The 27,966-nt window shown below is 40.1% G+C and overlaps 1 protein-coding gene across 1 annotated transcript; it reads left to right on the top strand.

Moving 5' to 3' along the window:
* The first annotated feature begins 1,829 nt into the window (after nt 1–1,829).
* On the top strand, nt 1,830–27,333 carry rps6ka5 (ribosomal protein S6 kinase, polypeptide 5). Its single transcript, XM_050061703.1, has 17 exons — nt 1,830–2,130; nt 5,950–6,021; nt 6,206–6,424; nt 6,641–6,756; nt 6,866–6,967; nt 7,961–8,044; nt 8,196–8,299; nt 8,395–8,545; nt 8,729–8,890; nt 11,235–11,360; nt 12,842–12,975; nt 15,237–15,330; nt 16,249–16,419; nt 16,746–16,937; nt 20,036–20,195; nt 22,485–22,648; nt 24,716–27,333. Exons 1-17 carry the CDS (start codon nt 2,061–2,063, stop codon nt 25,019–25,021), a joined length of 2,427 nt encoding a protein of 808 aa, XP_049917660.1. The 5' UTR covers nt 1,830–2,060; the 3' UTR covers nt 25,022–27,333.
* Nucleotides 27,334–27,966: the final 633 nt, after the last annotated feature.

Raw genomic sequence — 27,966 nt, forward strand, 5'->3', positions numbered from 1 at the left:
ATATACACAGGTCACACTGTAGCTGATTGTTGCCGAGTGTCCCTGAAGTTTTCTTCAGGTTTTAGGATGGACAGGAATGATTACAGATTGAAGATAAAGCTCCACTCCCTTTATCCATGCATCCATTTGTCACCAGCAGTACTTTGCATTATTTTGCATTTTTTCCATTGCAGGTCAAAGCTTATAAGACTCCCTGTAAGACAAACATATCTTTGCGTTATCTCAAATGAAAAAAAGTTAAAGAAAATCACCAAATCCACTTCAATTTATGACCTAACCATGATCTTAATCTCTGGTACCTCAGATGTTTTTATCTCATCTAACAGGAACTGATCATTTTGCTGATATGCTTTTTTCTCGCCCAAGAAATTACTGTCTTGCCACAATATATACCATTCACTGCGGCAAAACAAGATGCTGTGAACTGCTGCTGGAAAATTAAAATTTCATAAAGGTCATTAAATGTTATTCTAGACATGATGTGCCCCCAGGATAATGATCAAGATGTTCCCTTAGCTGAATAGTGCTAGTATGATGGTGGAGGAAGTACTGGGACCCCTTCTACTTAGAGTAGTAAGTGTTATATTAGTGTTACAGTATCAGATTATTATTACTGATGCAGCACTGTAATAACATATAATATTTTGTAACATGATCATAACATTTTGTTTGTGAAATTTTGATCTTCAGACTAGAGACTTCTCTTTCAAATAGATGCTGTTGGAGTAAATGCCTTTAAAATGTACTGAAGTAGGATTGTAAAGTAATAAAATGGAGTACACAAGTAAAACGTACAAAAATTTTCATCTTATTTCCTGATATACCAAAGCACAAATTTGTTAGGTATTGTTATATTCCAAGTGGTGAAATAAAACTTAATACATGTAATCATGTACTGTGCTTCAGTACATTTTTGAAGTGCTGATTCTTGATTATTTCCAATTTCAAATATTCTTTCACAGTGCTTTGTTAATACACTATATAATTTAAACTAATTGATTAGGATATAATCATAGATTAGGCCACCCAGCGATATATAAAGTGATTAATAGTAGCTCCACCTCTACCAGCTCCAACAGGTTCACATTAATGCATTGTAGTGCAATATTTTCTCTCAAACTCACAACAATGTGCAACACTACATCTCATTGTCATATCTATACAATATACCAGTGATTATAAGGTGCAGTCTGCATTTTTCAACCATTTTAGTTCAGTTTTAGCAACTCTTGTACCTATCTTACTGCTATGCAACTCTATTAGGCACTGGATCACTTTATATCTTGTATATTTTGAATTTCTTGACTGATATTTAATACTCTATGTTTTAAAAACTGGGCCTAGTGTGTAACCCCAACCTGGGGAACCCACTGGTTGCTCTGGTTGTTACTGTTTTTTCTTTAGTGAATGGTAATTGTTACTATACTTTGTGTTACCGTAATGAAGCATTCACCGGCATAGATATAGTTCGATTGAATTGAATCAATAATTACAATTCAGTAATAAATAGCATAATATACTGAAATGAGTTCTGCAGTGTAATGAGTACTTTTACTTTTTTACTTAAAGTATATTTTGATGGAAATACTTACGTACTTTTACTGGGGTTAGATCTTGGGAGTACATTTTTAATGCGCAATTGATTGCGCCTCGATTTTGTCACTTCTGACCTTTGATATCAGTGTGTACGAGGGACAAGTGAAGGCAGCACCAGTCTTCTGAGGAAGGCGGGATCATGTGTCGCAATCACAAAATGAACCAATCAGAGGTCAGATTTTCTCATAGCAACCCCAATCAGCGAAGAGGGACTGTCTGGTTGCGAAGGTAGTGGTAGTGGTGGTGTGGAAGAAGCAAGTGTTTCCTCTGGGCTTGCTTGCTGCTAGGTTTAGCAGCAATATTCTGCCCATATATCTTTTTAAGTTTGACGCCTAACTAACAGGCGTTCACTTATCTCGCGTAAAGATTAATTTCCCGCATGTTAATATTGCAAACTAGCTCGCGGGGTGAACGTAACCTTGTCTGAAAAGCATCTTTGAACATAATTGGAACACGAAATTACGATGCCATCCCCGATGGAGGGATCTTCCAGAGAAGGTGACCTCTTTACTGTGAAACATGAGCTGAAAAATGGTAAGTTAGCTGCGAGCTGGGATAAACTTTTAATGCAGTAAATGCTATTCACCGTTTATCTTTTAGGGGAGACACGTGCCCCGGGGTAAATGTTAGCTGGCTAGCTTGTCAGAGCCAACTGTCACTGTCAATGGGCATTTGTAGTGAGCGCTACCGTTAACGTTAACGTTACTCAAGTCCAAAAATGGCAGAGGAAGGCTAACGTTAGCTGACTGTCCTTATTACTTGTAAGGCTGCTGCTGTCTCACGCAAACTAACGTTACCTAACCATTTTACTAACGTTAGCTAACTGCAATAACCGTGGTCAACCCAGATAATAACATTAGCTTAAGCTTGTCGTTAATGTGTAACGTTAACAAGAAGCTTAATCAGACCATCGACAAAGATGTTCAGCAAGTTTTTGCCACTGTAAACGCCTCAACTTAACGTTAATTACCAGCTATAAATGTGAGCGGGTTTTCCTGTTACTGCCTGGCTTGTTAGCGGTCACAGCTAACTTCTGCTTAGCCACCGGAGAGCACACACAGCTGCAGTGCTGTCAAGACTCAAGAGTCAACGTTAGCTTCATTCTGCACATTACACAGGGCTGTGCATGAACATAAGCCACTGTTGGTTTGTTTGATAACGGCAGACAGGTAAATATCCGCGTCTCCTGGCTAGCCTTGTAAACAATACACCCTCAAGCTACAACTGTGACTTTTATTATGTTGAAATAATGCGGCTAAATGACAGTACAAAGTGAAGTAGTGTTGACATGTAGCAACAGCATCTCAAAACAGGACTCCAAATGAATCAACAGGAAATACAGTCATAGTAAATGTTACCATTCCTAGATGTTTATGATTGACACCTCAGCGGAGGTGGTTGTTTGGAGTAGAGTGGCATGTGTACTGATTCACTGCAGAGGGCTGCTGAATGAAGTTAGACTCTGCTTCAGCTGCAACTGGTTTATAATGACACAGTGTGCTGCTGTTCAGGCTGCAACATGACTGTGCTGCACCCCCATTTACTGCCCTGCCCCAAATATGCAGTCAGTCTAGTTGTCACTGGCACTCGTTTTTCTCTGTGTGTGTGTATGTGTGTGAGAGAGAGAGTATCAGCTTAGCCCTGTCCTTGGACCCCTGCAGTAGCATTTGACCTAGAAGTGACAATACAGCAAAATATAAGGAGAAGCATACCTGCTAAATCTATTCATTAATCTTCCTGCTATATATCAATGATTTGTGTGTGTAAGTTTTGGAAACATGCTACAGGAGACATGATTGCTATAGTCAATTAATTGCAGTCATAGTTTTGTTGATGATTTGCACAATAAATAGACAGAATATTCCCTTTCTGAATAAAGGTTGTGTTGAAATGTAGTTGCATTAGATGTTGGGTTTTTAAATTTAATTACTCAGGAAACAAACATTTACGTGTATCCCCTGTAGACTGGAGAGGTCCCTCTTGTCTAGCAGTAGCAGAATCATCTGGTTGGACACCTCTGTCAGTCTATTAATAAACACCGAAATCAAAGTTGGCCTTGGCAGATGAGCTTGACAAGGGTGTTACGCAATCTGAACCTCACATTTGAAGGACAGTGTTGTTGTTTTGAAATGATACAATACGCAGTCAAAGTGTCTGATAGTCGCAGCATTTCTTCTCGTGTGTAACGGGAGAAGCAGCGGAAAATATTAAATCAGCCACTTTGATTGCTCAGTCGTCCATTTTTCAGTGGGAGACAGAAGGAATGTGTTCACTACAATGGACATGCATGTCTAAGAGGGTGCTATGCTCAGCCAGCTGCACTGGGAGGCCATGATTTAGAAAGACATGAGGAGTCACTGACAGTGTGTGCTGAATTCACTGAAGATCTCTGATGGTAGATAATGACCTTTTTCTGGTTAATGTAGCAAGTTTGCCTGCAGTTGCATGGAAGATTATCTCATACTGTTACATAGCGAGAGGTAAGAGGAGTTAGCTTTCTGGCTTTCTTTTTTTTTTTTGAAGATCTTTGTTTACTTGAAGGAAGTTTGCTGATTATGTATGTGTTCTGCCCAGTGCTACCAGTCTGCTGCTGTTGGCTGTGGGTTCATTTACCCATCATCCAGAGTTTCCTAACATGTCCAGTGTTTTAAATCGCTGATCCTCCATTTCAAAGCCCACTTCTGCAACCTTTTAGCTTTGACTTTATTCGCCTCAAAGCATCATGGCTGAGAGTCTGTTTGTATCAAAATGAAATGCAAGAATTCATTATTTATAAAATGGGCACCAGTTACAAAACAAAAAGGATACACAAATTTAAGGTGATGTAATGTGCCTTCTGCTGTCCAGCTTGGCACCAACAACTTAAAACAGCTGATCAGTTTCAAATGTGTTTACAACTTGGCTGAATCAATGGTACTCAAAAGACAATGAGAATGTCCTCGTGATATTAACAAGAAGCTGGTCATTTTTTCACCTTTTTATCATTTAGAGGCAGAAACAGATAATGTAGAGGACCAGGATGTACATTCATATCTTTAAGGGTAAACTATGCAGGATTGTTAGTTACTGTTTGTAACAGTATCACCAGCGAAAATTGAACTAAAAGCCAACCCCAGAGTCACTCTCGTTTGGTGTTTCACTTCACTCTATTGTTGTTTTTTGCCGCTATGTCTCTTAGATGCCTGCTGCTTATAGTCTGACACCTGGTTGCTACCTTTTTATAAAGCCCCAACCTCATGTGGTTGCTACCCATAAAACCCATGAAATACCCAAACACAGAAAATAAAAAGGAAATAAGGAAACACAGGCTGAGGGCAGAGTCTCTGCAGCTAAATACACCATCACACATTTCGACTGGGTCATAAGTGATGATTGAGAGGGATTACCTCTGTAGGAGTCTATAGAGTGTTTTATTTATTTATTTATTTATTTAAAGAAAAAATACTGCATATTATATCTGTATCATTTCGTTTTTGCATGCTATTCTGGCATAATAAGTGAATGGCTTTTAGGTGCTAATTCTTAATGTGGCACCAATCACGGCAGGTGGGAGATTTATAATGCAAATGCAAACAGTAATTGCAGTTGCAAACAGCAGGGCTGTCAGTGCAGTGAATATAAACACACATTTTCCCGTGTTCCAGATAAGCCTCAGGTGGTCAATCAGTGGGGGAAAACACTTAATGTGGAAAATATTCTTTAATAAAATTCTCTCAGTTGAGCTACTGCTGGTGTCTTAAAGTTATGGAGACCATTTATTGAGATTTTATTACCATGTCAACCATTCCTCCAGACTGAGAATCAAATCTCTGTCCTGTTTAATACATGTTTAATCTGTCTTTCCTAACCTCATCTGTTAAGTGTGCTGGTACTTCTGTAACCAGTCAGTTTATCCCATTTACTCCATTAAATAACAATGTTTAACCGCCTGACAAGTCCTCCCACTCCCCCCACCTTTCTGTTATGTCTTTGTTTGGTTTTAGTTTGCATATTTGCTTTTGTCCATTGTGTTTTTTCTTCCCTTTTACGACTTATTTAGTTGTTTCAGTTATACTAAAAGAAAAAAAATATGTTGAAATGTAATCATGTGTAAACGTAGTACCTGTCCTGCTTTTCACAAGCTACTTACTGATACTGTGTCTTTATGTTCAGATGTGAAAATATGCTCTCACAATAATTTTTTGAGAGTGAATGACTCCTTAAGGGAACACATGTATTTGACTGCTCTCCAGTAACATACTGATTATTTCTTTTCTTTAGTATTTTATCATTCAAGCCACTTTTTGTTGCTATATGAATTGATTTATATTTACCAGATTTTCTTGTAATATTTTATTTGTGCTTTGACCTCAGCCAACCTGACGGGCCATGTAGAGAGGGTGGGCATTGAAAACTTTGAGCTATTAAAGGTGCTGGGCACAGGAGGTGAGTAAAACCTTTAACTTAAATCTCTCTCTGAAAATGTGACAGTTAGATGATGGTTATCACGCCAGTCTGACATCCCATATTGTGTTTTTGGAATGATAAGCATGTCATACCAGTCTTTTCTGTTCAAGCCTTTGCTCTGCACTGAACCTTGCCCTCTGTCTTTGTTTATTCTAACCGCCAGCGTACGGCAAGGTGTTCCTGGTGAGAAAAGTGAGTGGCCATGATGCAGGGAAGCTGTATGCCATGAAGGTTTTGAAGAAGGCCACCATTGTACAAAAGGCAAAGACTGCCGAACACACACGGACGGAGCGGCAAGTGCTGGAGCACATCCGCCAGTCTCCATTCCTCGTCACACTTCACTATGCCTTCCAGACGGATACTAAGCTGCACCTCATTCTCGGTGAGGATATTTTATATGAAACTGCTTTCTGTGTTATGTTTGTATAAGAAAAATAAAAAGTTAATAATTGTCTTTAACCCAGTGAAGGAAATGGGTTTTCACCAGCTGAATGAATCACTGTAAACTAGAATTTAAAACAAGTATTTGAACTTTACTGTAGAACCCACTCATATCGTTTTGGATGAAACGTGACATGCATGATATCTTTTATTATAGATTATGTAAATGGTGGGGAGCTCTTCACACATTTGGTGCAAAGGGTGCGATTTAAAGAGCAAGAAGTAGCCTTGTACAGTGGAGAGATTGTGCTGGCACTAGAACATCTACACAAGGTAACCCCCAAATTCAACACAACCGAGGCCTCCTGTCTGTTCAGAAGTTATTTATTTATGCTTCCATCTCTTGTGATTCACATGCCCCTCTGTCATTTTGTTGTTGCAGCTTGGGATTGTCTACAGGGACCTGAAACTTGAGAATATTCTGCTGGATTCAAGTGGTCATATAGTTCTCACAGACTTTGGCCTCAGTAAAGAATTCGATCAGGTACAGTATGTTTCAATAATAAGTCTTAAAACCTCTCCTTATCTTTAGACTGTTAACCCACACAATCCTAATGAAACAGATAGGTGTTTGAGTGTTAAACTTGGACATTCACTCATATTCCCCAAGACATTGTTAGGGACTATTGCGTTCCGTCATATATTCGCACTTCCCTTGATAAATCATGGAAATACAGAGGACCATCTCTTCGGAATCACCTACATCTATCCTGGAAACCAACATCTACATTATCATTATTCATAGAAACAACTAAAAATGTCTCTAATTTGCAAAGATTAACACTTTGTGGATTTCTTTTTAACGCATTTCAGCATGAATATATAAACTTAATTGGGACCTTTCAGTCCAGACAAGTGACTCTGCAGTAGTCACAGGTATTTATCCGCTCTAGCTCCGATCTTCGATTGGCTGTGATGGAACTACAACACCTGCGTGGACCCAGTAATTTTAGCCCCTTTGCCGTAGCGATGCAATGGTTGGTGACCACAAAATACTGACCTTTTCCGTCAAAGCAGCACTCGTACATCACTCAAACTCCACCCTGAATTTGAAAGAGAGACTGAATAAGTAAGAGATACAAAAAAAAGAAGAAACCACTGTAACATTTTCACCGGCCTCTGTGCTGCTTTCTGTGGTTTACTAACCCTGTTTTTTGGTCTGTCCATGACATGGAGAAAAAAAAATAGAAAGGCATTCTCATTCTCTTCAGAGCCCTGTACAATTCTCTGGTCTACTGACAATGGGAAAGCAGTCTATCATCTATTCTTAACAGGTTTTCCTGTGTTTAAAGTAAGTTATGTTAATGTCCTGTGTTTTCTTATATATTTAATACTTAAGATTTGAAACCAAGTCTTTCAGGGGCTTTAATTGTTCTCTTACAGTCTTGCAGGCACAAAGAAGACTAAGATTCTCTGTCTTTTTTGTCATATCCAGTTTCTAAAATGTGTCTATTGATTTGTGCCTTTGTTAAAACAGGTGGAAAGGGCATTTTCTGTCTGTGGCACCATTGAATATATGGCTCCAGAAATCGTGGAAGGAGGAGAGTCTGGACATGACAAGGTAATTTTAGGTTTTATGCCATCGTGTGTTCGATCGAATGAAGCAGCCCAGAGTCTCCTCTCTGTATTCCCGAATGTGTGTGCTCTCCAGTGAGATTTTCCTTCGAGTCTGTTAAGCTAAAATCACAGGTGTTTGCTTTCATGCATGCCAGGCGGTGGACTGGTGGAGCCTCGGCGTGTTGATGTACGAGCTTTTGACTGGCGGATCACCCTTCACCGTCGATGGAGATGAGAACTCGCACACAGACATTGCCAAGTATGGATTCTCCCTGACTGTCAGCCACAGTTTTCAGCTCGCCTTCATATAATCACTTTACAGCTCTGACCATATCTGTCTCACACACACCACAGGAGGATTTCAAAAAAGGATCCTCCTTTCCCCAAAGACATGGGACCTCTGGCCAAAGACCTCATCCAGCGACTCCTCATCAAAGATCCAAAGAAGAGATTGGGCTCAGGTCCTAACGGAGCAGAGAATGTAAAAAAACACCCATTTTACCAGGTGGGTCTCATCGCTTGTCTTGAGTTCTTCACAATATTTAGAAAAACTAAAAGGCAGGGTGGGCTGTTACCCCACATAATGGGGCTGCCTCGAGTGAACAGCATTTAGGAGGTGTTTGTATAAGCTATGTTAATAAGGATGGGGATCAACCACAATGTTTTTCTTCTTCTAAACTCCCTTTAGAAAATAAACTGGGAGGACTTGGCAGCTAAGAAGGTGCATGCCCCGTTCAAGCCAGTGATTCGGGACGAGCTGGACGTCAGCAACTTTGCAGAGGAGTTCACAGAGATGGATCCCACATACTCCCCCGCAGCTCTGCCTCAGAACTGTGACCGCATCTTCCAGGTGGGAGAATGTTAAGGGAATTAAGTAGGGCTGGGCGATAAAACGATGTCGATAGGGGGTCGTGATAAAATTTATGTTGATAGTGATGATACATTTGGGACATTTTTACTCAGTATGAATCTAACAGCCAATCACACAGCAGAAAAAAACGCAACAACAGCCAGTGTGCTGCCTCTCTTTTCTGCCTCTGCTCTCAGAGGGCGGAGCTATGCTTCAGAATTTAAGAGCAGAGCCCAGAGTGGAGGGAATGAAACAAACTTTAGGATTTTTTGTAGGCGTCACTGACCACAATACTCATTATCCAAAAGTGCAACAAAGGGAGACAGTATGATTCATTTATCAAGCACATGTTGAACAAGCGGAGGACAGACTTCGGCCATGCTGCCGACAGTAACTTGCTGCCTTCTCTTAAGCCACGCCTGGTTTGTCTTACACAGCCACAGAGCTCATTACACGCTAACTCCATGTCAGTTGAGAATTGGTTTTGATATCTCAAAACCAAAGAATAGTGGATTATGACAGTCCTCAAACTATGTCCTCACTCAGTACCGACCAAGACCGACACTCAACAAATAGAGAGTTACAGATGTGACCAAGGTTCTATGAATTCTGGATGACCTCCAATTCGATCACCTGAAAGGTACCAGCCCAGTGACCACACAATTATTTTAATATGTTACAGGACAAGCCAGCTTTTGTACGGCAGATAAAGCATATTTGCAAAGTTAGTCTAAATGTTTATGTATAAATGTTATTAAATATATTGTTTTATGACTAAAGATATTGTAAACAAGCCATGTTTTATGTTAAATAAACATTATTCTAAAGTTTAACTGGTGAGCGCTCTGGTTCCTTCAGGCTTCAGTCGTTATCAGGATTCTCTTTAAACTGGCAGCTTTATCAAGTTATACATTGTGATAAATATCTATATTGATTTAATATGGAGAAAAAAAAATCATTATAATACATTTTGCCATATTGTCCAGCCCTTGATGTAAGACAACCAGACTATTTTGTTGCTGTGACTTATTGTTTCTGTTGTTTACAGACGGGAACATTCCTTTCTGCTCCTCGCAGGTCATTGCACAGGCCAGCATTTGTATTTGCATTTGCTTTGTGCCGATGTTTGTCTGGGCTTTGGTTGCAGGCAGTGTGAAATGTTGACACGGATGAAAAATTGCATTATACATTATCCACTTTTTGTCTGTGACTATATTTGACATACTCCACAGCAATTGAAGTAATCAAGTGAAGTTTTGAATGTCCTCAAAAGGTTGCTGTAAGTCAACATGAGTCTGTCTGTGTGCACTGGTATTCAAATTGACTAAAGAGTCTTTTATTGGAGTAATTGCTGCCATATGCAGCTCTTATTGAAGTAACAGATGTGAATGACTATTTTTGATGTAGCTTTGAACCATAATATGGCCCACAACTCTGTGCCAGCTGATGGCTGTCTGATGTATTGCATGAAATTTCAACTCTGATTGCCTTCTGGATCCTTGAGCTCGGTAGATCAATAGATCCATTAACGGGCTTCTCTCATGGAATAAAAGGTTACACTTTGAGAGCATCACCACGTCTGTCTCGGTTACGCCTTCAGTCTTTGATTGCCAACTTCATCTTGGCTTTTTTCGCTCTCAGCTGCCATTCACATAGTCTGAAATTTTGTGGTCTTTATAATTTGCAAGCCTAGCAATCTCTGAGATAACGACAGCAATCCCAATTTTAAACCGTGCACTTGCTCCCCCACGGTGCCTCACAAAACAAAATTAAAATTGCATTAAGAGCGCCAAGATGTAATTTCACAGCAGAGCAATCAAATATTCAAGCCCGGCAATTTAGGGCATCTCATTCATTCACCACCCATCCTTCCGTCCATCCATGGCTGTCACTACATACCACACAGCTGTGTGTGTGTCGGTGAAAAAAAGGAGAGAGAGATTAATGCCAGCTCAAAGCTTTGGGCTCCCCACAGCTGGAATTAAGCAGGCAGCGCTCCACAATGACAGGTCTAACAATAGGAACAGCTGGACGGCCACTGTCACTCACAAATTAACAGAATCGGGTTTATTGTGGAGCTGTCAGGCTGCTTTGACGGAGAAACGTTTGATGAAAAGTCTGCAACAGTTAAGTTTTACAGTAAATACGGAAATGTCTAAAAACACAAAGTGTCTATAAATATCTGTGATATATAGAAGAAAGTTTAATCGGTGGGATTTTACTGCTGCAGGGTATATCTGTGACTTTTAACTGCAGGAGCGGATGTTTCCTTTCCCTCTGTCCTTATAGTCCAGCCCTCACTTTAAAATGTAAACACATAGAGTTCATGTGTTTCTGTGCGCAGGGCTACTCTTTCATGGCCCCCTCCATCCTGTTCAAGAGGAATGTGGTGATGGACGACCCTGTCCAGCTGTGTGGGGGCTCTGAGAGGCCGGGCTCTGCTGCGGTGGCCCGCAGCGCCATGATGAAGGTAAGATGAATGGACTTGGATCCCCCTGCACAAACACACTTAAGCTAATGGCCGCTGTCACAGACAGATGAGGGGTTTTTTTTCCCCTCTCCTTTCCATTCCATGAGAACTTTTTTTCTGCTGTACTCGTTCTACACACTTAGCTTCAGTTTTTATGAGGCATGAGGCCTGTTTATTTATATTTGTTTGTGACTGCTCTTGTGTGTCTGTATAACGTAATGCTTTTTGACAAGGCAGCAGCGCATTGCCTTTTGTGGACTCACTGGGTTTCGAGCTTTCTCATCGACATCCTGAGTACTTACTGGTGTGATGATTTAAGTGATATGAAAGTGAGCTGTTTGCTGTTTTCAAGATTTGTTGTTTGTAATATTGGTGACAGGGATTGTAATTAATATTTTTAATGCTTTTCAGTCGAGGCCAAAAGGCTTTTAGAAATGTTTAATTAATCAACAACATGCCGGAGTATTACATTGAATTTCCATTAAAAGTAATCTGCATTTTGGCTTGCCTGTGAGCCTGGTCATAGTCTGCTACTCTTTTCGTGTTTACAGACCTTAGAAAGGGGAAGTTTCAGCCGAGCAGTCAGGCAACAATGTGCTCTAAATGTGCTTACACCTCCAACAAAACCTCATCTCACTATGCTTTACAGGTTTTTACACCATCTTCTAAGAAGCTAGTTAACTGTTTCTTGTCCTGTGCTGATCTTCAGTACCTTAATACTGATTTGGAAATCGAGATCTCTTACCATCTGGCTGCTGCTATGCACATTTGCCACTTCTACTTTTTTCTAAACTGAATTTGGACAACATTGCACAATAAGAGAAGTTTACTGGCTTCCTCCTGAAGTGTTTTTTCATGGACTGTTGCAGTGATAAATGTTTTATGATTACAAAACAACATGTCTGAATTTTGTAATCACATAGAATAGGCAACATTTATTTATTTTTTTAAAATAGAAGTTTAGATAATTCAGGTTTTCGACTATTGTCAGTGATTATTAAATTAGGTTGCATGTTTAATGTAATTGTTTTATCTTAAATTTGAGGAGACATAAAAGAAGACATTTATTCCTCATAGACATGAATTGAGTCTTTGTTTGGAGAATAAGACATAACATGGATTGTAAAGAAAAGTACCAATGTCATGACCTGTGTAATAGAAGTAACAGTATTTTCCATAGAAAGGAAAAGCAGCTGTAGAGTTCATATTCAGATAAATGGCAAAATAATTTGATGTGCACAGAATCACCAGGAATTTACAAAATATGTATTTAATGTAATCAACATAAATTAAGCTAAAAATATTTAATGTTTTATATTTTAGAATAAAAATACTTGAATACCACATTTTTATTGAAGACCTAACAACACTGAGGTCATTCTTTTATTGAGGTCATTGCAACTATCAGACGCTTCAGTGTTTCCTTTGCTTTAAAATGTATATTTGACCAAACAGCTTTTCCTCCACCGTTCTCTCTTCAGGACTCACCTTTCTACACGAGTTACGAGATGGACCTGAAGGACAGTGCTTTAGGAGAGGGAAGCTTCTCCATCTGCAGACGGTGCACACACAAGAAGACCGGACAGAAATACGCAGTCAAGATTGTCAGCAAGAGGTAAAAACTTGCATCCTGCTTGCTCACGTGTGTTGTGCCTTCGGCTGTGTGATGTTCATAGTTACACTAAATAAATCAGTCAGCCACCCTCCTCCTCTTCTTGGCAGAGCTCGGACCCTTGTCAGCCAACTCTACACAAAATTTTACAAAAATATAAAATTAGTATCTTATCTTTAACTAATGAATGCAAAAATAAAGCCATAATGTGACTCAGTTACATAATTTATAAGGTTTTATCTGCCCTATTGCTCTGTTAGGTGCTGCCAGACGTGGGTTTAATAGATGTTAATACGTCTCTGCTCACAAACCTGGTTGTTTTTGCTGGCAACTGCTACAAAACAGGCTTTGATAATGTGTGTTGACTGCAGTCCTACACTACACTCCTACACTCCTCCACTGGCAGTGTGGCACCAGATATTACTAATAAGAGTAAGCCTCAGTGGGACAATCTGCGTGACACAAACACATATTTCTGAAATCTAGAACGACATGTTCAAATAGTACATCACCCTTTGCTCACAGCATCATCATCAGAGTCATCATAATGAGAAACTTTCGACATAATGAATTAGTTTCTGAAAATAATGACATTTCCAAATAATGAAACTTTCTCAATCTTATTTATCTCAATATAATGACTTTGTATTTTAAAAAAATTCATTCATTATCTGTAACCATTTATCCTGTTAGGGGTTGTGGGGACTGAAGCCTATCCCAGCTGACATTGGGCTAGAGGCGGGGTACACCCTGGACAGGTCACCAGACTATCACAGGGCTGACACATAGAGACAGACAACCATTCACACTCACATTCACACCTACGGACAGTTTAGAGTCACCAATTAACCTGCATGTCTTTGGACTGCGGGAGGAAGCTGGAGTACCTGGAGAAAAACCCACGCTGACACAGGGAGAACATGCAAAGTCCATACAGAGAGGCCCCAGCCAGCCAGCTGAAACCCTCTTGCTGTGAGGTGACAGTGCTAACCACTACACCACTGTGCCGCCCCCCAAAAAATAGTAATTATGAATTTGTTTTTCAAAAAAATTAGAAGCTTTCACAGAATATTGAGTTTTCTCAAAATAATGAGAAATGTTCTCAAGGTAATGAGTTAGTATCTCAAAATAAGTGTGAGTTTTTCAAAATATTGCTAGTATTTCAAAATAATTGGTTAGTATCTAACAATGTTGAGTACTGTAAGTATCTTAAAATGACAAGTATCTCAGAATAGTAAGAAACGACTTAGTGTTTCAAAATGATGACTTAGTATTTGAAAATAATTAGTTAATTCTCAAAATGAGAAACTTTCTCAAAAGGATTATTCAGTGTCTCAAAACAATGAGATTTCTCAAAATAATGACTTAGTATCCTAAAATAATGCCTTTGCACACTGAGTCTGTTTTTTTTTTTCCGTCTGAAATTGTGGCACGTCTAAAAATAAATACAACCTCACATTGTGTGCATTATGTTTGCACACTGAGTCCATCATTAAAATTTTTGGAACAGGTTTGATTTTCTGCGTTTTTCTCGTCTGTCAGAAGCCTTTAAAGACATTTGACCAAGAATCAGTGTGTGTGTGTTATGATTTTGTTTTGGATGACAGATTAAAAAAGACACGTTCGAAAAAACAGACTCAGTGTGCAAAGGCATTTAGTATCTTCAAGATCATTTCTTATTATAATGATATACAGGATCTCTGTTCCATCACATTGGCGAAAATTGGCTTCCATAGTTTCTGTGTCAACAGGAGTTTTGGGGTGTAAATCTGAACTTAAAAACTGATACAAATGCCTCTGAAATAAAGAATGTGAGAATTAGAGAACTGAATCTTGTAGGCTAACCAAGGTGCATTGTGGGGTATTACCAAACAGGAAAAAATGACCTCCCCACACAAACCACTGTCAAAAATGATACTGTACAAATTTCATACAAAACTAGTCAGTTAATGGGTGATACTCTGTCTTCTTCTCTAAACCCTGCTTTTGCTTCTTTTAGTATATTTTGTTAATTTTATTATTTGCTAATGTGTAGTGTAAATGCAGTTCTGCATAAGTTAACAACAGTTGCCCAGTTTTGACTAAACTGACATTTTAAAACCTGTTAAAGGAAACAAAACCTGCCCTCTGAAAAGTCAGTTTCTCACTCTACTGTGTGTGTGTGTGTGTGTGTGTGTGTGTGTGTGTGCGTGCGTGTGCGTGCGCGTGTGTGTATTTATGTTTCATTTCATGACAGTTATCTGGCTTCCTGCTTGTTTTTGCAGGATGGAGGCACAGACTCAGCGGGAAATAGCAGCCCTGAAGCTCTGCGATGGCCACCCTAACATTGTCAAGTTACATGAAATTTACCACGACCAGGTAGGATTAATTGCGGCGGATACATTTGCTACCATAAATTGTGTTTTACATGGCTCTCTGCGGAGCCTGTGGGGACCGCAGCCTTATTAAGTCCTTGAACTGGAACGAGGCAGATTAATGGGGAGGCTGGAAGCCCTCAAGGTCTTTCTTTATCTCTTCATGTATTGTCCCATAAACATCTCTCTATGTGCTCGATATCTCACACCAAACGTATTTTTAAACCGCAGCTGTGCAAACATCCATTTTGTGCCACTGAACAGAAACAACCTAGATTTCCTCGCATTGCTAATCACACTCAAACCAAACTAAGTGCGCATGTGTTCTAAATGTACCTAGGATATTGGGAAGGTGTGTCCGTGTAGCTGACTGTGTACAGGTTCATTAGCCGAGGTCCTTCAAGCCCAGGAGCACCACTTTAGTCCTGATGAGCTCAGTGGGGTTATTACTGTACCTCAGAGGCCTGTGACCCAGATCAAAGCAGCGCTGCCTCGCCTCGCCTCAACCCAGTCCTGCCTTTGTTCCCCAGACCCAGCACTAATGAGAAACTCTACCCCGCCGCCCAGGCACATTATTCCCTTCCCACTTTGTTTGGCCCCTTTCACTTTTACTCAATACCATTATGGTTTGATCTCAGCATCATGGGATCAAGGATGGGCTGTTTTTGTTACATATATTATGCAACAGAAAAATTCTTTCCCACCATTTCCTACGTTAACATTCAGTTGTTTTTAATATGACGCTGTGAAAGCAAGATTGATTTTACATTAGAATGCTTACCCTTTTCAATATTTGTTTAATTGCAAACCTTCTAGGAATGTTTGCACAGTCTGCTCTAGTGTTGCAAAGCATGCCAAAGATTAAAGGCTGGGTGTGTCAGAGGTTGGTGTTAAGTGTTAATATATTATCTGTTTGCTGTAGCTCCACACGTACCTGGTTCTGGAGCTGCTCGGTGGAGGCGAGCTGCTAGAGAGGATCCGCAGAAAGCAGCATTTCAGCGAAACAGAGGCCAGCCGCATCATGCGAAAACTGGTGTCGGCTGTCAGCCACATGCACGACGTAGGAGTGGTGCACAGGGACCTTAAACCGGAGGTATTGGACGTAACACTCAGCAGGACTGTTGCTTGAAATTCTGCTCTGTATGAGCACAGTTTGTGTCTCTGTGGTGAATACAGACACACTGGATCATAAGCTTTTAAAACACAATTACTGTGTTTTTCTGAACTTTGTATGATCTGTCGTATTGTCATTCTGACTGCAATCTTCTGCAAAACAAGAGTAAAATTGTTTGACCCTAACACGGGTCAAAAGCACCTGGTCAGACAAGTCTTGATGTCCAATTTAGTAAGCTCTCGAGTGGACCAGTTTTGCTGAGCACAAAGAAATGATTGCTGTCCGTGTCTCCAATTGCTTTGCAGAACCTGCTCTTCACAGACGAGAGTGAGAACTCCGAGATAAAAATCATAGACTTTGGCTTTGCGCGCCTCAAACCACCAGACAATCAGCTCCTGAAGACTCCCTGCTTCACCCTGCAGTACGCTGCGCCAGAGATACTCAAGTACGACGGCTACGACGAGTCCTGTGACCTGTGGAGTCTGGGGGTCATTCTGGTGAGTGGGTGTGGGACGACAGAGCCGTGCTCAAGTTAAAACAAAAATTAAACTGATGGAGAATCATTCATTATTCAGCTTAAGATTATCCTGAGGGGAAAGAAACATATCAGCCCGTTATCTCAGCATTTCCACAAGTGTTTTGTTTCACAGCAGTTGAAACAGAAATCGCCAACATTGTAACAGGAAAAGAAAAGTTAGCCTACAATACTTATTTTTTCTTCAATGAAAATACAACATACAACTTAGTGCTGAAACAAGTGGTCCATTGATTGGTGAGGTAATCAATTTAAAATCAGTCTGTGACAGCTGAGTTATTAATCAAGTAAAAAAAGTTGTTTATTGCCTTTAAAATATGAACATTTCCTACTTTCTTTGTGTCAGGGAAACAACTACGTCTTTATTATGAAAAATAACTGAACTGTTTTAAGATAATCAGCCCTTCATTACACGTCCTTTGAATGAGCACAAAAACCCCTGTATTTTATAATAACTCTGTTTTATATTGCTGTGAAAACATCAACAAATTTCTCCTTCAAAAAACTGTATTTATTCAAGTTTGTTTTGAAAAACTACATTTTACAAGTTGCACTGAACACATCATGAGAACGTTACCCTCTCCCAATAGGATTTTTTTTTTACTACATAGAGCTGAACGCAGTATAAATTAACTCAGTGCAATCTCTGTTAGCTGTTAAATCGGTTAGCTGTTAACATTAGCTAGGTGTCCTCCCGCTGATTTCAACATGGATTTGTTGTTCACAGTGAAGCATTACTGGGACAAGAATAGGTCGGATAGTGGGTTTACTTCATTCTTTTGACCTGACGGTGTCCTGGGGAAAATCTCTGTACGCCCTAAACATATTTTCTATTATCCCCGTTTCAATGGGACACAGGTAGTCTCGAGTGCTGATTTTTAGCCTGTGCAAAAGTGATGTGACAACAGAAAAACAACGGCCACTGCCATTGGTGAACGTCATCTTATTTGCCTTTAGGCCGATGGCAGTCAACAAGGTGAATATTGGCCGATATCGATAGTCAGCTGATAAATCCATAAGTTCCTAGCAAAAGATTTACCTGGAGGAAATGAGGTTAAATGTTTGTTTGTTTGTTTGTTTGTTTTTTTATTTACTGTTTTATTAGGTTTTCTTCTAAGAACAGACGCAAGTGTAAACGGGACACAAAGTCACATTTAAAGTAAAGTAAACTAAAAAACAAAAATCCTTCTTAAGTAAAAAACTAAATCTACGTCATATATACATACACACACATGCACGCACATGTGTATCTATACACATATACACAGACATATATACACCTGTATAAACACACACTTCCATATACGTACACATTCTAATCAACCTGAATAAATCCTGCAGTTAGAGGAAAAGGGAATTATTTTAGGTTGAGAAATTTGTCCATAACATATTACTACTATACAAAATCAGACCTAAATTTTCATCGAATATATCAATATGGGTTGAGATTTAAGGTTTTAATCCCAGGGTGTATTTAAACTTTAGGATTTACAGTACACTTTGTGGTAACTCATAGTTGTAGCACAGAATGTTTACATTATGCTCTTAAATATTTAATATAATTAGGTCAAAAGATACTGAGGATATGTACAACCCCACATCAAAATTAAACTTTCAGTTTGATGAAGCTGATGCTGCTCAGTCAGGAGTAAGATTAAATAACAGATCATTGATTGGCCCTATTCAGGAGCATGATTATTTGTTCAAAAGTATATGCCTACTGAAGACTATCACGTTCCACAATGCTCCAGGAAAGTGACCTGATTATGTAAATTTGTAATTTGTAAAATGTTTTTAAAACCAACAGCTCCGAGCTGCACTTTAAAGTTGTTTTTCATCATAATGTTAAGTGAAGCATTTCTAAAACCAAATTAATGTTTAATCATGAGCTCCATACAGTGATGATTTGTTGATGTTATCCAGTTTATGGTTCAAACATTTGCTGCAGGCCATTCTGATGAAGCAATCAGCTGTTATTTTAACTGATTCTGACTGTAGTTTAGGCTTTCAGTGTGTGTGTGTGTGTGTGTGTGTGTGTGTGTGTGTGTGTGTGTGTGTGTGTGTGTGTGTTTGTGTTTGTGTGTGCGTTGGAGGGCTGTTTGTGCACATAAATGCGCACATGTATGTATGCATGTGTGTGCATGTTCTGTTTAATTTTATTTGCATGATATTCATCTCCCGCTCTTGTTCAGCGCGGCAACCTTCAGCATCCTGTGGTGAGCTGACACAGTTTTAGCGCTCACCACGGAGTGAAGAGCAACCAGCCCGGCTCTCAGGGCTGGTTAGGGCTGCGCTAATATGAGACGTTGCTTCCCGGTAGCGGAAATGTCATCCTTATTCAACCTTTTTCTGTGTGGAGGAGAGGAAATTAAAAGAAGAGGTAGAGAGGAGAAGGAGAGGGCACACAGGGGGGGCGGAGAGTCGAGAGAGAGATTTCTATACTCGGCCAGTCATCTGAACAGAGTCTGGGCACTCTGTGCAAGTGTTGTTTTGCACCGACGCCCCCTGGGGGGATATGGGAGTAGTGTGCCTCATGGAGCTTTGATGAAATGGCTACTGACAAGCTGTGTGCACAATGCCCTGGAAGCAAAGTGAGCAGACACAGAGAGGGAGGGAGAGACGGAGAGGCAGAGATCAGGACAGATCCTCCACTGCCAAAAGGGCTGTTCCCAACTATTGTCATTTTAATGAGAAATGTGAGGGCAGATGTAAGCAGGGCAAGGTGAGAGTATCCTGTTCATTCAGCTGAGCACACAACACTCTCCTGTTTAGTGCTGGTTCACCCACGGTCAACAACATGCAGCATAACAGTGGAATAATGTGCACAGTCGTGATCGGTCAAGAGCTCTTAAAAAGCATGTTGTTATCTCAACAGCAGATATGATTTAACACCAATACCTGGTTACTTTACCAGCTCATCTTAGGCGACATGATTGACAATAACAACCACTTTCTGTGCCACACTGACTGCACAGAATGTTTAGATTCATATAGATATGCCTGAAAACTGTATTTATGATGTTTTGACAGCAGATTGTGTGGTTTCCTTCCTGTTTGCAGTACACCATGCTGTCTGGCCAGGTGCCTTTCCAGTGTCAGGAGAAGAGCCTGACCCACACCAGTGCTGAGGAGATAATGAAGAAAATCAAACAGGGAGACTTCTCTTTTGAAGGCGAGGCCTGGAGGAATGTGTCCCAGCAGGCCAAGGACCTGATACAAGGTGAGGATGGAAGTGGTGGATGGTCTGAAATCTGATGTCTTGAATTATGCCACAAGTGTTTTCTCATTAGATAAGTATTGTTATATTACCTTGAGACTCTGGTTCAGAGTAAATTTAGTACATTTTTTGTGTATTATGCCCCATTCAAACAGAACTAGTATTACCTGGGGATATGTAGTAATTTGTAGTAATTGTGGAGGTCATCTGTGATCTTAATCCCATGTGAATCTGTCCATAATTCATCAAGTAAATATTCCAGCACATCCTGTGATTTGGGGTGTATTTTTTCCCAGTGGATGTGTTGGTAATTATGAATGAAAGTTTTGACAGCATTTTGGGTGCAAATTGATTCATTCATGGCTCTTGTTGTTTGGGAAACAGAATGGCAGGCAGGACCATGACCATACCCAGGCTATAAAACAGACTTCGCTAACTGTACCAGCTGTGGGGTGGTATTTCTAAATCATGTGAAATTGCCAGGTAATACTCATTCTCGGAACCCATCGGCTGTATTCGGCGTCTGACTTCCGGCAGCCTCTTGGGGCAGACCCCCGATTTTTTGGCATTCTGGTTTGAGGAGGCGAATTTCCGTTTCCGACTTCCATTTATATATAAGTAAATATGCTGAACCATTGCGATGGATTCAGAGTTTACAGTGACGCCAATTATGTTCCGCCTCGTTAGTTCACCGCACGGAGCATTTAACCTGGCAACACCTGCAGCCGGCTCAAACGTGATTGATCAATATCACGCGGACTACAAACAGCCTAGCACTGGAAACCAGGGCTCTTCCGCTCTTCTTCCAGAGGCAAGATCTCCGGGGTTTGTCAACAGACTCTACATTCACTGAATGTAGAGTCTGTATATAGAGACTAGGTAATACTAGACCTGTGTGAATACAGCTTTCGTGACAAAATTTTAGGAAATTGTTTTACTGAAGTGTGTCTCAAATGTAAAGTATGTAAAATACTGTATTATTATTAAATATGTTATTATTATTATTACTACTGTATTGTGTCAAACCCTGTTCCATATTTAGACTGTAAAATGGACTGATTTATCAGCTGAGCACTGGCCAGTATTCACCGTATTGATTGCCATTGGCCTATCAGCAAAGAAAGTGACATTCACCAGTGGCAGTTTTGTGCCAGCTAAAAAGCACAGCTCAAGATTAACGAACCAGGGACAATAGAAAACGTATTTGGGATGAACAGTGATCTTCCCAGTGACGCTTTGGGATGAAAGGATGCAGTAAACTCACTATTGATGCATCAGGGGACGCGCTTATTGTTTCCCTGATAATGCAAAATTGTGAACAAATCTGTGTCGACATTGGCAGAAGGAGAGCTAACGTTAGCTGTTAGCAGCTGGTGGCCAGAACTGACAGTGAATGGACGTTGCATTGAGATACATTATGATACGTTCAAGTGTCTTCGGTAAAAATGAGTATTGGTCAAAAGTTAATTATAACATTCTCATGATGCATTTCCATGTAATCTTGTAAAATGTAGTTTTTGGCGAGAGGCTTTGTTGGAGGGAGAATTTTTTTGATAATTTTACATCAATAAAAAATAGATATTAGAAAGGGAATTGCAATAAATATAGAAAGAAAGGCATTTGAGTCTGTTTTTAAAATGTTTTTTATGTGAGAGAAGTGTATTTTAAAGGTTGGTTCATAAATTTGTATGATTTAATTTGTGCTCAAGTCGTGTAATGAAGGACTGTATGACTTTAAAACAGTTCAGTTATTTTTTATAATGAAGATTTCCTTGTTTCTGTGGCACAAAAGAGGCATAAATAAAAAATAAAATAATTTTTACTTTTTACATCTGTTTCAGTATTGGTCCAGAATTTCGGTGCATCCGTTATAAGAATTGCAGATGTAATCTCACTTTTAACTAAAAGTGAGATGAGTTGTGTTACTTACTGACAAAACTGTTTTGTTTTCTCAAATTTTAGATGTAAACTAATGTGATTTTTTTCTTATTGCATTAGAAAACACTTTATTTTGTTGTATATAGAGTTGGTGTCTGCTTTAAAAGACTTGTCAGCCAGTTTTGGAATGACGGCATGTCCAAAAATATTCAGTGTTTTAAAAGTTCAGTTTTATTAGCTGGTTTCAGTCACCTATTGGTTTAGATTGGGATTACAGTTTGAACTTTTAAACCACAAAGTAGCTCACAGTGACTGAGCTACCTGAAGAAGAAATCACTTCCTCCTCAGGTAGCTCACCTCCTAACTCTTTTATTCAGAGCGCTGAAGGTAATTATCTGTGTCTTGTTCCCGCAGAGCTGCTGACGGTCGACCCAAACAAGAGGATTAAGATGTGCGGCCTGCGTTACAATGCCTGGCTTCAGGACGACAGCCAGCTGTCCTCAAACCCGCTCATGACCCCGGACATTCTCGGCTCCTCCACTGCGTCTGTCCACACTTACGTCAAAGCTACCTTTAATGTAAGAAGTGACCAGCAGTGCGCGCTTGTTTGAGATGTAGGTCAGGTCAGGAGCTTTGGGCTTCCTGTTGTGAAATTTGGGTTGTGTTGAACTATCGTTTCCAGCCTACAGCTCAGTGACTGTACAGAAGCACCTCTGAAACACAGACCTTGAGATAGAGATTAATATTATTTTAAGTGAATTGTGAATTCTCCAAAATAAAACAGGTATTTTTCACAATTTACTGTCAGAGAAGAGACAGCAGATGGATCAATATTGAAACTAATTCTTATTTGCAGCCAGGGTTTGCATTGGATTTTATCGTTATCCATAAATCTGACGGACAGGGTCGTCAAAATTCTGTCATAATCCATTGTTACCCGTCATTTTAATTTAAAATTTTTAATGAAAATAAGACATATTTAATAGCGTTTCATTTCTATTTTCTAATAATTGCTAAACAGAACAAGCTTAGAGATTATACATTTATCGGCAGCACTTCTATAACAGGCTTGCAAACTCACAGTTAAGTTGTGGCTCGTTTTGAAGGTCATGTAACTAATGTTCCTTGTAGAGGTGTAAATCACCTGTTTCATCACGATACAATATCCTATCGATTCTTTGGACAACAGTACGATATTTTCCGATATTACAAAGTCTGCCATGATACAATTTCGATTCGATGTGATTCAGGGGCCTGCAATCGATATGATACGATATCATCTGCTCATTTAACACAATCGATTACAGAAGAAGCTGCCACCCCTTTCTTTTCTTCTTTTGGCCATAAAAGATAAAAACAACACATAAATAATGTTAATTGTAACCGCTCAAGTGCATCAAAGTTTACTTTAAGTGGACTCCACTAACACACATAAAACAGGACATGGGATAAGTTAACCTTGAGGGCTTTCTTCCAGAGTAACCTGTCTGGAAGAAAGCCCTGAAGGCAAACTTCTCCAAACAGCCATAAAACCTGGACTAACAACAACATAGTTTAACAAAAGTATCACAATCCGCTCAGTAATAACTGTCAAGGTTTGTGGACACAACAGTTGTTTTTGTTAGTCAGTCATTATTAGCTTAAGCATGTTTACATTGCATAAATTAGCCTAGCGGCTAGTGGACTTTTCTCCTCTTCTCATAACTTAACAAATTACATGGAACTGTAATTTTTGTCTCACTCACTGTTGGTTTAAGCCTGCAGCTACACTTTTTCAGCCGAACACTGTTGACACAAAGCAGCTAGTGTAACTTTAATGAGTTAGCAGGATGAGATGCCTGACGAGGCAGGTAACGTCACGTCGTGTTTTATCTCGTTACGTCATTGTTTACATATGCCATGTGCTCTGTCTGTCCGTATTTTCTCCGAAATTTAAAATATTTCCACACTGCTGATTCATTCCAGAATAAATAGCATTATCGTCATCGTCTTTCTCTTGGCTGCTCGCCATCTGCCTGCTGCTGTTTGATGGTGACACAGATATGGATCGATGTTTACACTTTGCATCGATGACATTGGATCGTTGATCATTGAATCAATACATCGATCCAGATCGATGGATCGTTACACACCTAGTTTCAAGAGTGGGAAGTGTGCATACATTAGTCAGCTATAACTATGTAATGAAAGGATGTTTTGCTGCCCTTTCGTCTTTACAGTTAGCTGTGTATAGACTGAGAAAAAAATATTAAATTCAGGGCTACCACCGGCAACCACCAGCGACTTTTAAGGTGGAATGTTTTCTTGCATGTTACTCAGTGCATGAGTTCACACCTTAGATAGTGTAGATCTGTATTTCATGCATTTAAAAATGTTTTTCATTATTTTTCAAGTAGTCCAACACAGTACAGAAAAGATGTTGAACATGCAGGGATGCACTAATCTGATCTGCTGTATCAGTATCAGAGCTGATACTGACCCTATTTAACTGCTGCTTAAGGAGTAGCACTCAATATCAGCAGATACCCTGAAGTTTAGGAATCAGAATCAGAAGCATGAGAGAAAGAGCTGAATCAGTGCATCCCTTAGAAAATTCTAAGAAATCCTAATGAGTGGCTCATCAGTCCCTTTTATTTTTGTCCCAGGCATTTAACAAATGTAAGCGGGAAGGTTTCCGCCTGCAGACGGTGGACAAAGCCCCACTAGCCAAGAGGAGGAAGATGAAAAAGACAAGTACCAGCACAGAGACCCGCAGCAGTTCCAGTGAGAGCACCCATTCCTCTTCCTCCTCCTCCCAGTCTCAGGAGAAGAATTTTCCAGAGGGCCACATCAAGCCGCAGCCCTCTAACAGCACGCCTCTCACCACGCCCGCCAACACACCCGGGGCCCTGGGAATGGACTCTGAGCACCAACCAGCGCATCCAGCCTTTCATTTCTCAGAAGGACAGTGAGACAGCGAGAGGAAAAACGGAGATTCAGACAGTTTTGTGACCCGCAGGATGGCTCGGACCAGTGTAGAGACAGCTCTCTTCTTTTTCTCTCCGTCCCTGGCAGCTCTCTGCCTCTGGCTCAATTGCATGGACGTCCGCACGTCTCCAAAAACCAAGCATGCAGCAGGAGCAGCAACCGTCACCTCAATATCAATCAATCAATCATCACTAGCAATAGCCTATCCCTTTTCCTTCTCTGTCACTTTCACACACACACAGACTGTGTCAATCAGGGACTGGACCAGGAAGAAGCTGTCACCAGTGTCCAAAATGAAAAGGGCTGCCCTACTGCCCCAGGTCCAGACAGACAATGGAGAGTCATCTTCAGTGTCGTCATAAGATCGCCGCTCTCTCTGTCCGCTCCATTTACCTGTCTTTGTCCATGCCTCCAGAGGTTTTAAAGGGAAAGTCGTAGTGTTTACATCATGGATGCTTTGTATTTTTGTGTCAAAGGGAGAGAAGAAGCGTAACGTAATGTGGGTCCACTTCTCTTCTCTGGGAAGTCTCTGCAAGATGGAGCAGGTTATTTATATGTGAATTTTACAGACTGAGATTTATTTATGATAAGCTATATTGTTAACTTATTTATGGTTCAGACTGATCTGAGAGGAAATAATGGATACAGTAAGTCTTTAAAAAAAAAGACATTTTGTGTACGTGTGTATGTTTTTCCCTATCAGCTCAAAAGACTGTTTTCATGTCGTCAAATGGTTGTTTATTCATCTTTGTAATCATCATAGTAGGTTATTGAGACACAGTTATATAGACATTGTAAGACTATTATAGGCAAGAAGAGATTAACACCATTAGCTGCCGGTTGATGGTTGTCAAAGTTACATAACCAAAGTCCCTTTGGACTTGGAAAAGTTATTTATTGAGGCGGGTGAATTTTGAGATTGAACTGCAGCTGTGTCCAGTGGTCAAAAAAAGTACTATCCTTGTTTATAAGGATAAAAGAAGCAAATGTGTAAACATCTTTTTATAGGAACAACCAAATGTGGATGTCGTACGTTCAGCCAAATCTGTGGTTTTATTGTTGTATGGGGAGTACTGCTGCCCGAGGGGACGTGACCCTACAAGAAGAGCTATATTTAGACGCATTTTTTGCCTCTGATGTGGGAGCATGACTACTTCAAGGCTCAGCATCGCTGCTGTTCCACATGGTCTGATCCTTCAAGCCAGTATTAAGCCCAGCAGTGGATTTGCCTTGTGTGGTAGTGGACTTAATTGTCTCATTATCACCACAACCAATTGGATTGAGCCGATCGCCCCAAACGGAAAGTTCCAATCAGCTTAGAGCGACGTGAATTCGTCGAGGAATTGGAGGTTGAGTTTTCTGAGATGCAAGATGCCAAAGGGCAGCTCAGTCCTTTTCAGATGACTAAATTTGAAAATGGAAACATTTACGTGCCAAAAAAATGCAATTAAATCAGGTAACAGACAGGTTTGAGTCTGAGTTGGGGGGCGGTGATACATTCGGACATTTTAGTTTCCTTTGTGTCGCCGCCCAAAGATTTAAAACTACTGCAAAATATCTTCCCTTTACGAGAACATCAAGTCCCTGAGGACAGACCTCAAACCAACACTCCTTTTATTTTTGACACCATCCCTTGCTCTATTTACCATGTTGTGCTGCATGACTGAAATGGTGATCTTTGCACTGTGTGACAGCTCTCTCACTTTGAGGCAGATATCTGGTTAGTATTAAGTCCCCAGTGCATGGTGTAAACTCAAACATCACCCTCTTGTTTTCTTTGTTTGTTTTTTGGCACTTGATTTAATGTGAGTTTGTTTACTTGCACATTTGAATATCCTCGATTTAATTCGAGACTTTGAAGTTTTACTGTTTGTGGTGTTTGGACGTAAACACCAAAAACCCCTTTTTACAATAGCCTGAATATTGTAATGTCCCGATGTTACAATAACTGGTGTTAGCCAGGATAGTTAGGCAAGTCAATGCCGTGCTCTGTTAATTGTTTTTTGCAAGTATGTGTTAGTCTGTTTCCATGGTAATAGTTGAAATACTGTATTCTGTTGATATGTACAGGGGTATTTGTGTTCAGTGTGTGAAGCTGCTCTGAAGCAGTTTCTCCTGCTCAGTCAGGATACAAATTCTTAGTTGGACGACTGTGTGCATTTAAACACACTCCCTCATCTTCTTCCATTTTAATGCACTCTGAATCTGAACCAAAGCATTAACTTCAAGGTAGCTGCTCTAAGCTGCATGAGATCTTTCCTTTCATGCAAATATGCAAAGAAATGCTTCATATATATATCACGGTTTCTGTTTGTTTTGTCCAACTGGTGAAATATGTTTGATGTTTCTAGCTCATTTTGTAACAGTGTGTTTCTTCAGATTCTTTATGGGATCTATAATATCCATATCCAGCCCATTATCATGCTTAAAACTATGCATCTCTTTTTCGCTGTTGTGTCGCTTTTGCCATTTCGAAAAAAGGCCTCGCAAAATGGGTCCACACATCATGCTTAAAAGGGCGTAACGTAATGTACATATACTGTACCTTTACCCTCATAGCATCAGGCACAATAGGACTAGCGAAGTAGAATCCATTGCCCGTATGAAAAGCTGGAATCCTTGGAGCTGAACACTACAAAGCTCTTGTCTAACTTAGTTCGCATGAGTTCCCCGTTGCTGCCTCATTAAGCCTCTTTTCTTTTGTTTGGGTGTATTAATAGCTCAAGTGGAGGAAGAGGAAAAGTGTCCTATATTGAGCTCCCCTCTGGGAGCCAGGCTCTATTAGCTGATGTGCTGCAGTGCTGTTTGTTCCAAAGAAAATACCGTACTCCACACACTGCCTCTGTGGGACCCAGCTCACTTTTCTTTGTAAGGAAAATAACAGTGTATCACAGGAAAGGGTTGGTTTAGTACCAGCGTCTCTCGGGGG

This window comes from Epinephelus moara, chromosome 14, assembly GCF_006386435.1.
Source record: "Epinephelus moara isolate mb chromosome 14, YSFRI_EMoa_1.0, whole genome shotgun sequence".
NCBI classification, from domain to species: Eukaryota; Metazoa; Chordata; class Actinopteri; order Perciformes; family Serranidae; genus Epinephelus; species Epinephelus moara.

What these genes read in the sequence shown, in the direction of transcription:
- rps6ka5 (XM_050061703.1), top strand. Translation starts at nt 2,061, where the DNA reads ATGCCATCCCCGATGGAGGGATCTTCCAGAGAAGGTGACCTCTTTACT. An exon ending in ACTGTGACCGCATCTTCCAG is followed by an intron (nt 8,891 to 11,234) that starts GTGGGAGAATGT and finishes TTCTGTGCGCAG; the next exon opens with GGCTACTCTTTCATGGCCCC. An exon ending in ACAGGGACCTTAAACCGGAG is followed by an intron (nt 16,420 to 16,745) that starts GTATTGGACGTA and finishes ATTGCTTTGCAG; the next exon opens with AACCTGCTCTTCACAGACGA.